At 39.0% G+C, this 10088-nt stretch overlaps 1 protein-coding gene across 3 annotated transcripts in view; it reads right to left on the bottom strand.

The window, feature by feature from the left end:
* Positions 1-342: 342 nt before the first annotated feature.
* Positions 343-10088, bottom strand: part of TMEM230 (transmembrane protein 230) — an 11609-nt gene continuing 1863 nt past the window's right edge. For all 3 annotated transcript variants that reach the window (XM_019644636.1, XM_019644634.1, XM_019644635.1), the window contains exons 2-4: positions 9073-9190; positions 6437-6559; positions 343-1425 (exon numbers count right to left, since the gene is read on the bottom strand). In XM_019644636.1, coding sequence (XP_019500181.1) covers positions 1285-1425; positions 6437-6559; positions 9073-9168 — 360 coding nt within the window. In that variant the 5' untranslated portion in view covers positions 9169-9190 and the 3' untranslated portion in view covers positions 343-1284. The remainder of the gene's footprint in view (positions 1426-6436; positions 6560-9072; positions 9191-10088) is intronic.

Consider the following 10088-nt stretch of genomic DNA (forward strand, 5'->3'; position numbering starts at 1 on the left):
TACTGCCCCAAAACTGACTCCCAAATCTCCACCTCCTGCTCAGATGCCCTTCCTGAACTCCAAACCTGCACACTGCAATTCTCTAGTCATCAACTCCACTGGAATGTCGAGTAGACATCTAAAACTTAACACATCTAAGGTGAACTCATTTTCTCCAGCAAACTTGCTCTACCCACAGGCCTCCAAATCTCAGCTGATGGCACTTCCAGGTTTCTAGTCATCCAAGTCTACAACTTCAGAGTAAAAGAATGCTTGCAAAGCAGTATGACCTACAATGCCAGTTATATAAAAATGAAAGTAGTCCTGGGTATTGGGATCAAAGATACCATATAATCATCAAAATGTTTTTTGAGACATGTTTAAAGTTAACTCAATTTAAGTCTAGGATTTATATAGATTTTGACAATTTAATTTCTTTTGAACATAAGTCACTTTTTGCAAGCTAGGAAACAGAATCAAACTAAAGCAATCTAGTCCTGTAGGGGTTCAGGCCAAATCTTGCAATCTTCAGTATGACACAGTACAAGGTGCTAACAACGGGGTTATCTACATTTTTCCTTAGGAAACAGCCAAAAGTCCGGTCCTTAAAGGCATGATGCACAGAACATTTTGACCCACATTACATGCTGGCCAACCTGTTGGTGAACCAGATCAGAGCTGGTCAAGGACTGGTGAACAGTGTTTACATTTTGAAAATTTGCTCTGAGGTTTCAAAAATTCCTGGTTGCTGTTAATAAGAAAGCAAGCAAAAAATATTACAGATGCACCCAGGCTGATATTTGATTTTGCCAAGGTCTTCCATTGGAACACGAAGTTAAAGATGAGTAAGGGATAAGATACTTAAAAATGTTTTCAAAATAAATTACTTAGTAGTAAGAAATGTGACATATTGCATCCTTCCATTTGCCATAAGAACAACCTGACAATAAAGACTACTTAAAGAAACGTCTAAAATGGGTGTTGGCAGCAACACTTCCCACTACAGAACAACCTTCCACTTTTCCATACAATTAACATTGCTATTCTTCCATGATAGAGGTTCATGTGGAAAAACTTGTCAGGACTTTTGCCAAGGCCAGGAGGTGAAAAATAAAGCCTGCTCTAATTAGCTAACTGTAAGCTCACTCAGTTAATATCTTTTAAGATGGGACTCATAAAACCTGGCCATTGTTTTGTTAAACATATGCAAGCTGCAGAATTCATTGGCCCTTAACCATAGTTTCTGCCCAATGTCTTAAAGCTGGGCTCAGTCCCATCTGACTCTTCTCAGGGCTGCGGTGGGTGCTAGTCATCAAAGTCTGGAATGTCATCGTAGGAGTAACCCCGGTAGCCTTTGGAGGCGTAGTAGGCGATGCGCAGGTGGTAAAACCCTGGCAGGAACACCAGGATGCCAATGATCAGGACAGGAACGGCCCGGTCTGCCCCCTGGTGGCAGAAGGAGGCAAACACATTAGTACCACACAAGTTACAAATTTTACAATAAAATAAAGCCATGGGTCCAATCCATTGATCAGTATCTTATACTTTTCAGAGCATTCTCTTTGGGTAGTACACTACCTAGGGAAAAGGTTTCTATCTATTTTCCTCCTGATTATCAATTGTAGAAAAACTGCAAAGTACTAAAAATTATAAAGAAAATAAATTATCCATGTTCATCTGTATTTTGGCTTACCTCCTTCAGCTCCTTCAACATTTTTAGTTGTGAACACACTCTGTGCCTTGTTTTTGTCTCTTATTATAACAAGCTATTGCCAAAATATTACTGAAGGCTTTATTTCACTGAGGGGTAGGGGGTGGGAGAAATGGATGAAGGTCAAAAGGTACAAAATTCCAGTTAAAAAAATAAATAAGTCCTGGGGATGTAACGTGCAGTAAGGTGATATGATATAGTTAATGCTGTACTGTATATCTGAAAGTTGATGAGAGAGTAGATCTTAAAAGCTCTCATCACACACACAAAAAATGTAGAACTATGTATGGTGATACATGCTAACTAGACTTATTGTGATCATTTTGAAATTATATACAAATATTGAATGTTGTACTCCTGAAACTAATATAATGTTATATGTCAACTAATAGTGTGTAACATTGCATTGTAATGGACGTACCATAATTTCACTTAACCCCCTCCCCCCAGACTGTTGGATACTTTGGCTGTCTCACTTTTTTTTAACTGTACAGAATACAATAATAAATTTCAGTGTTTTTCTTGGCCTTTCAGATTATTTCCTTAGTGTATATTCCCATGAACACGATTCATAGGTCAAAGGGGGAGGAATGGTGTTTAGTCTCTTTATCAGTAGGGCTTCAACAATTTCCTGAAGGGGGAATTCCTGCAGGGCAGAGATTTTGTTCATCCCTGTATCTCCAGCCTCGCCCAACAAATAACAGAGGTGAATATAATACAGGTGAATGAATGGATTCACCTTTACAAAATTTCTTTGTCTTGGTTTTTTAGGTGCAATTTTAATGTTTATACAGTTAAATTTATCCTCCTTTTCTTTTGTGATTTTTCCCATTGTTTTTAAGCTTAGGAAGATTTCCCTCAACCAAAGATTTAAACCCAATCTAAAAATCTCTTTTCTCTCGTCCCTTAGAGGGGGTGGAAAGGGACAGGCATGTTCCGGGGGCCTTCCTAGGCACTAGAAGAGGCCCCAGACCCAGGGTGTCCCTGGTCAAGGACAGGAGCAAAGGTGATGATTGTCATGACTCCCCATACATGTCCTCTACCCTGGAGGCTGTTAGAATCTGACAGGTGTGCAGATAGACTGCCTTTGCCCGACAAGCTTGATAAGCAGTCTTTAGTCTCTAATTCACAGGACTGAGAGGCCTCCGCCAGCCTCTGGCTGCATGGCCAGGCTCTGCCTCATGGCAGGGCTACCAGAACTTGGCTGAAGGCCCATGCCACCTTTGGCTCCCTGATGGGCCTGATGCAACTTTTGTCTTCTGGCCTCTTAAGGAGCCCAGGTGTTGTAAGGAATGAATTGGTTACTGCATCCTGTATTCATTATGGTTCCAAGAAAGGCAAATATCAGTTTTGACTACCTCAAAAAAAGCATTATATACATACACACACACACACACACACACACACACACACACACACACACACACTCCTTTTAACAGGGCTGTTTATACAATGTATATTGATGGGTTATCTAATTTTGGCTGCTTCATTCACAAACAGAAATAGAAGTATTTACCTCATATGGTTATAGTGAAAACTAAATGACGTAATACATGTACAGCAAGTGTCCTCTGCTGGCACACAATGACTCAATAAACATGAGCTTAAGCCCAAGGAAAGAGAATCTGAAGGAGCTCTCTCAGGCCAAAGATGAACTATCTAAACATCCAAAAAAATTAAGTACAACTCTCACAATTGGACATACTTGGTGCTATTTCTGTTATCTTATTTTACATTTTCTACTTTTCTACTTCTTTTACCTTTTGCAGGATTTTGACTATACATCCATAATGGGATATATCCTAAGGACTTAAAAAATTGCAAAGAAAACTTCCAGTGCATCCAGCCTTTCTATACTTAGCTTCAAAATAACGGTAGCGGTATTAATGCTATTATATGTATAAAACAGAATAAGGCAAGTAATTATACCAATATCACTAAGATAAGACATATATACATAAGATCAAAGAAATTAAGTTCAAACTCTAATCTTAAATTAGCATTGGAAATATCTATAGTATATAATATCTTTATACTTATATATACAGAAGGTGTCAAAAAAATGTATACACATTTTAAGAAAGGAAAAAAACTATTAAAATTGTAATACTCAATGTACACCAATAACAAAAGATGAATATAAGTCACGTTTGACTTCTGCAATTACAAGAGGTGCTCAAAGTGGTTCATCAGCATCCAGACACTTCTGATTACAGTGAACTACTTACTGCTTGAGCAACGTTGACCAAAGTGTCCACTTGTATACATTTTGTTGGCACCCCCAAAATGGCACCCCCCGGTATATAATTTTCCCTTGTTTTCTAAAAGATACCTATTTCCTAATTCTGTCACTGAAAAGGCCTAGAAACAATGAAAACCAATAGAAATGAGCACCATTAATGCCCAGTTTATGATCTCTAAATCTACTTCCCATAAAGGAACCAGGGCTCCTTAGAGATATGGCTGTTTACAAATTGAAGGGCAAGAAATGTGTGACTGGGATAACTTGCTGTACCAGAAAGCAAGAAAGCTATCAAAGGCTTCCTGGGTCAGGTTTAAAAGACACAGGAGGAAATTCACCAAATTTGGGACAATTTATATGTTAAAAAGTAGACTAATTGAAGTACAAATCTATAAAAAAATTATGAGTTTCTAATGATACTAATAATTCTTTGGTCATCTGTTGAGGTTGCTAGGTGTATTTTCATAAAAGTTAATAATGAGAAACAATCAAATGTTTTCCCTACCTTCACTATACACAGTGTATTTCAGGGTAACCAAATAGCAGATTTGAGAAAGTTATTTATAGAAGAATTTCAGCTAATAAATACAGAAAATGATAAAACTGGATTCCTAAGTGCAAAGGGTGATGGTGAAGTTTATAATAAATAAATTAGGTTGAAGACACTTGAACCCAGTAATCAATCTTAGTATCAGCTAAAACTTGGGACAACTATTATGTGCCTGTCAATGTAATGCTATAGCAATGTTCTTAAAATGTGGTACTTGTGACCACTAGCATTACCTGCAAACTTATTAGAAATGTAAATTCTCACGCCCCACGCTAGACCTATGAACTGGAATCTCTGGGAGTGGGGCCAAGGAATCGGTGTGTTAACAAGTCTGCCAGGTAATTCTGATTGACATTCAAGTTTGAGAATCAATGTGTTATAGCAAATATTATACACGGCAACCTTATGAAATATTCTAAAACAAAACTAAGCTAAACTAAATCCAAACTAAGCAAGTCCCTAAAGTAACTGTTTGCAAGAAATATGAGGAATAGAACAAGGTAAATGATATTGAGACAGCACCCCTAGATTTATGTAAAAAATGTGAGAGATGCATACTAAAGATGCACACTTAACAATTTACCAACAAAATGTAAATCTGGTATTTGCTTTACTATACAGGAAAAAAAGTTGGGGTGATATATGAAACAAAATGTTTATAACTGTTGATACTGGACACATGGGCATTCTTTAAATTATTCCATCTACTTCTGTTTTGTTTGAAATGTCTTAATAAAAAGTGAAAAAAAAACCCAAACCAAAAAACAAAATCTATTAGTGATTTTCTTAATGAACATCTTTATCCTCATTTATAGTCTCATAAAACACACAAAAGTGAATGACATTTATTGCATGTGGATCTCACTTCCACTCCCAATTTTATAATATCATTAATAGACTCACCATACCCGAGATTTATAGTGCATGCTGCAATGAAAGCTCACCAAAGGCACAGTCCTGAATTAGGTGTTTAATATTGGACTGCACACCAAGTAAGCATCTGGTGGCCATGTAAGAGCTTTACATAGCTAAGGAACTAAGGCAATTTAGATATTTCTTTTTTTTTTTTTTTTAGCTGAGCCATCCTGCCACCTGTTGGCAGCTCAGCTCAGGCCAGGCATCGAACCGCTGTTGCTCAGAGCTCAAACTCTTGAGCGAGCTCTTAACCAAATGAGCCACTCGGCCAGCCCTAGATATACTTCTTAAAAGCCGTATGTAGTAATTTTATTTGACAGCGCTACTATTGCCAATTCCAATGATAACGCCCAGTTTCAGTTCCTGACTGTGTTCCCTCTGCAGAGCAACAGGACCATAATCCCTCGGTCTTGTGTGTGTTGAAAAATGGACATGAATTTTGGTCAGTACTAGTTCAAAACAATTTAGACGTGTCTGTATACAGCCCAAGAACCACAAAACACCACTTTAGGTTTCTAAGGTATCACTTTGAATCTCAGTAGGAACTGCAACCAAACCCAATATAAGAAGGATCTGATTCATGAGCCAAAAGTCCAGGTTTGGTCAGTGACCCCAGACCTTCACAAGCCTCACTGCTTCTCCCCGAACACTGACTAGTTTGTTGGTAGCACTGCAAAGCTACAATAACAACGTTCTACTCCAGTTATAGCCTTTATCAGTCAGAAGTCTTGGATGCCAGGCTCAGCTTTGCTGTTCCAAATGATGGCAGTGGGAAAACTGTCTACCATTTCAGAGGGAAAATTTGATGTCCTGCCACCACCCACCTCAGAGGAACTGTGAGAGAAGTTTGTTGTTGCTCAAAGGAAGACACGTATGTTTTGTTACCAGAAAACAAAATCTTAAAAAAAAGAAAAACTAAAAAGAAACCTTTTCTTCTTTGTGCTGGAATCTGCTGTACTAGATATGAATGGAAAACAACAGAGCCCTGGCTCACATTTTAAAGACCTCATGGCACATTCCCACAACCCCTTCAGCTTACCCCTTTGCTGATATAGCCCGCCAGCAGGAGGGAGCCTATGATAATCAGAAAGGCGCCAATCAAAAACAGCACTGTAGCAAGCGCGATGGCCTTATATGGGATCTTAGGAGGGCTTTTCTTAAACTGGAAGAGAAACAAACAAACAAGACAAGGAAGAACATTATGAAAATACCAAGGCTCAGGTACTTTAAAGCAGGGAGGATAAGAACCAATCTGAATGCTTCGTGTGTCTTGAACTACCATATTTTGCCATGAATAATGCGCTCTAGTGTATAATGCGCACCCACGTTTTTGGCCCAAATTTTCAGGGAAATAAATCTTTTGTTTTAATTTTCCAAGGGGTTTTCCAATAATTTTTGTAAAAACGTCAGCTAGATTGCTAGCTCCCGCCTAAAGTGTATGAAGAGAAATGTCACACTGTTCACCCTATGGTAATAAAGTCAGCATCACCTATCTTATCAAGTCAGAGTCACTTACTCTGTGGACAACAATACGTCGCTCTTCTTTTTATTCAGTTGAATCGTTGGCTGAATTTACTTTCATTGCAAGTCTGTCATAAGTTCAACACAACTGATTATCGTATTCTAGGGTATTATTTTGCATATGGATATCATTATTGATTTCTAGAGTTACACTTTTAACTCATAAGCATAAATAAAAGAATTAAAAACATTTATATAGATATGGAATTAGTACTACCCATGTATAATGTACCTCTTTATTTTTCCCTCACAAATTTGGGCAAAAGGTGATTACACCTGGCAAAATATGGTAGGTAAGTCTTACAACCCAGTGCAGCTCTGGGAGAGAAAGGAAAGGGACAAGCAGGAGATCAAGCTCTAGTTATTGCTATACCGGTCACTCCAAGGAGTCCCTGCAGAACGTTGTTAATTCTTCTGACTTCTAGTCTCATTCTACAGACCATAAGAAGCTATGTTCTTACAAAGACAAAAGACACTTTATGGTCATTCACTGATTAAACATGTATTTATTAAATGCCTGGTATATGTAAGGATATACTAATATACAGGGATTCAAGAGTGAACTTCGTGCTCTGGAGAAGTAAAGAAAGTAAGTGGTTTTTGGCTTTCAAAGTTAAGTTAGCATGTAGTCAAAGGTTTTATTTATTTATTTATTTATTTATTTTAAAGTACAGAAAAAGTAGTTTATTTGAAGAGATAGTACATTTCAAAGAGTAGAAGCAGGCCCGAGCAGTAGAGAATGGCTCAAGGGCCCATTCTTAGAAAAGAAATTAAAGGGCCAGCCGAGTGGTGTGTTGGTTAAGAGCTGGCTTGGGACGCCAGAGGGCCCCAGTTCGGATCCCACATATGAGGGCCAGTGACACTGCCCTCCACAGCTAAGATGCTGAACAACAGCTCAACATGGAGCTGGACTGCTGTGAGTAGCCAGTGACAGCAGGTGGGTTGCCATGGGCTACTGTGTGTAGCCAGCAGCCGCTGTGAACAGCAGTCTAGAAGCCGGTGACTGATCTGCCTCGCCTGGGAAGAGTGCAATGATGGTGCCAACTCAGTGAAGCAACGTCCTCCACAACTAGACTGAAGAACAAAAGGACAGCAACTTGTCTGTTCCCCTTCCCTCAATTCCCCAATAAAAATCTTTAGAAAAAAAAGAAATTACATTCCAAAGAGTTTGGAGTGGGCCACACACAAAGGCGAGGCTCAAAAGGCTCAAAAAGGAAGAAGCGGTCAAAAGAGCAGGGCGTCCAAAAAGGGAAAAAGAGAAAAAAGCGCAGACTTCCCAGGACTTGAGGTTTTTATCCCTTCTCTAGAATGGGCAAAGGTTTTAGAAACAGCTTTTTCTAAAGCATTAGTTGCCTGCCCCACAGAGCAAGTAACCTGCCTTATTAAGAAGCTCAACATTCAGAGACAAACTTTCTTAGGTTAAGCTCAAGGTTGTATCTGACGTAACTGGCTGGAAGCTTCCCAGACATACTTAAAGAAAAAATCTCTCTCCTTCAAGTGCAGGTCCAAAAAGTACAAAGAATAATTGACTTGTTTATACTTACAGGATGGCTTCCTGCTACTTCTTCCTTGGCCCTGGTCCGACCTATTCTATTTTAAGGAAACGTGGGCAAAAGGAGATGCTATGCCTTTAAGTGTTCTAGGAAAAATAACCAGGCTAGGATACAAACTTAATAAATATTCTGTTTTACTTACTGTCTGCCACAAAAAATATCTTTAATAAATTGGATCTCATGACATCAGGAAAGGAAGACTTCCAGGTGGCTTTAGCAGTTAGTTTCTCCCTTAAAAGATGAACTGGCTTTGACTAAAGTGTAAACAAACTGATGACACAGTCCTTAAAAAAATTCTGCTTAACAAAACACTATCTGATTATTTTCCAGATAGACTAAATAAAATTTGCAATAACTGGGCTCTAGCATTACAACAAAAAATTCTTAAAAAAAGACAATATTTATATTGGTTAGAAACTGCTCCGCCAAGGTCCCTCCTTCTGCAGGCTATGGCTGAAAGGGTCTCAGAGCTGAGTTCTTTCATGCTGCTCCCTCTAATCCCCAGGGACAGTTAGTTGGCAAAACCTCTACCTGGAAGGTCTTCCTGCTAATTCATCAGAAACAGAGCCAGCCAGTCTCCTCAGCTCCCTTCTGCATTTACCTGAAGGTCAATGTAGCCATCATCTGTGGAGAGCCTTGAGTATTTCACTTTACTACTGGGGATTCCAGTAGCCAGGTTGGTACGAGACGGCATCATAACACACTGACACAGCTACAGTCTAAAAACAAAAAAAACTATTATTGTCTGCCAGCAACACAGTGTTTTTTAGCCAGTGAATTTCAGCCCTCTCAGATGCAACGTACTGGAGTTTTGGGCTGTGATGATAGACTAGAAACTGGTAATTTAGGCTCCACTGCTCTTAGAACCTGATATTCTTCTGACACAGTGAAACTATTCTCATTATATATACACTCTGGTTTGTCCTGGTAGAATGAAAGTCAAGACACTGGCCAAGAACCAGAGCTCATGTTTATCTTGCCACCAACGTTCACCTGCTTCCTAATTTTTCCAAAGTCACACAGGGTGGAAGAATGGTGACTTAAATCCAATTCCATCAGACATCAAAGTCCACATTTTCAACCACTCTGCTATATTATTGTTTGCCTCTTGTCCCTGCTTCACGGGAAAGCAAGAGCATATTACTCATATGATTCTCTTAGTTGCAGGGGAGGGAAAAGATAAATGGCAGGGAACAGAATACACTCACATCAACATTTTGCCTACTTCCCTCTGATAGACATCATCCTTTTAGTGCAAAGGATTTGTATGTAAAGCTTCTTGTTGTAAATTTGGATAAGCTACTGGCTATCAGTACTGTACCAGTGCCTGCTGATTTGCCTGCCTCTCTGCCCCACCCAAGCCATAAAAGAAATGATTTCATTATCCAGATTACTTATATAACTATATTGAAAAAAAAAATCATGGCTGTTTTGCCACCAGTTTAAAAGAGAGTAGATAAGGTTAAAAAACAATGACATTTAAATAAAATAAAAAAAAATTGGGGGCCGGCTAAGTGGCATGATGGTTAAGAGCTGGCTTGGGATGCCAGAGGGCCCCGGTTCGGATCCCACATATGAGGGCCAGTGACACTGCCCTCTACAGCTAAGATGCTGAAC

This window comes from Hipposideros armiger, unplaced genomic scaffold (genome assembly GCF_001890085.2).
Source record: "Hipposideros armiger isolate ML-2016 unplaced genomic scaffold, ASM189008v1 scaffold_89, whole genome shotgun sequence".
Classification (NCBI taxonomy): domain Eukaryota; kingdom Metazoa; phylum Chordata; class Mammalia; order Chiroptera; family Hipposideridae; genus Hipposideros; species Hipposideros armiger.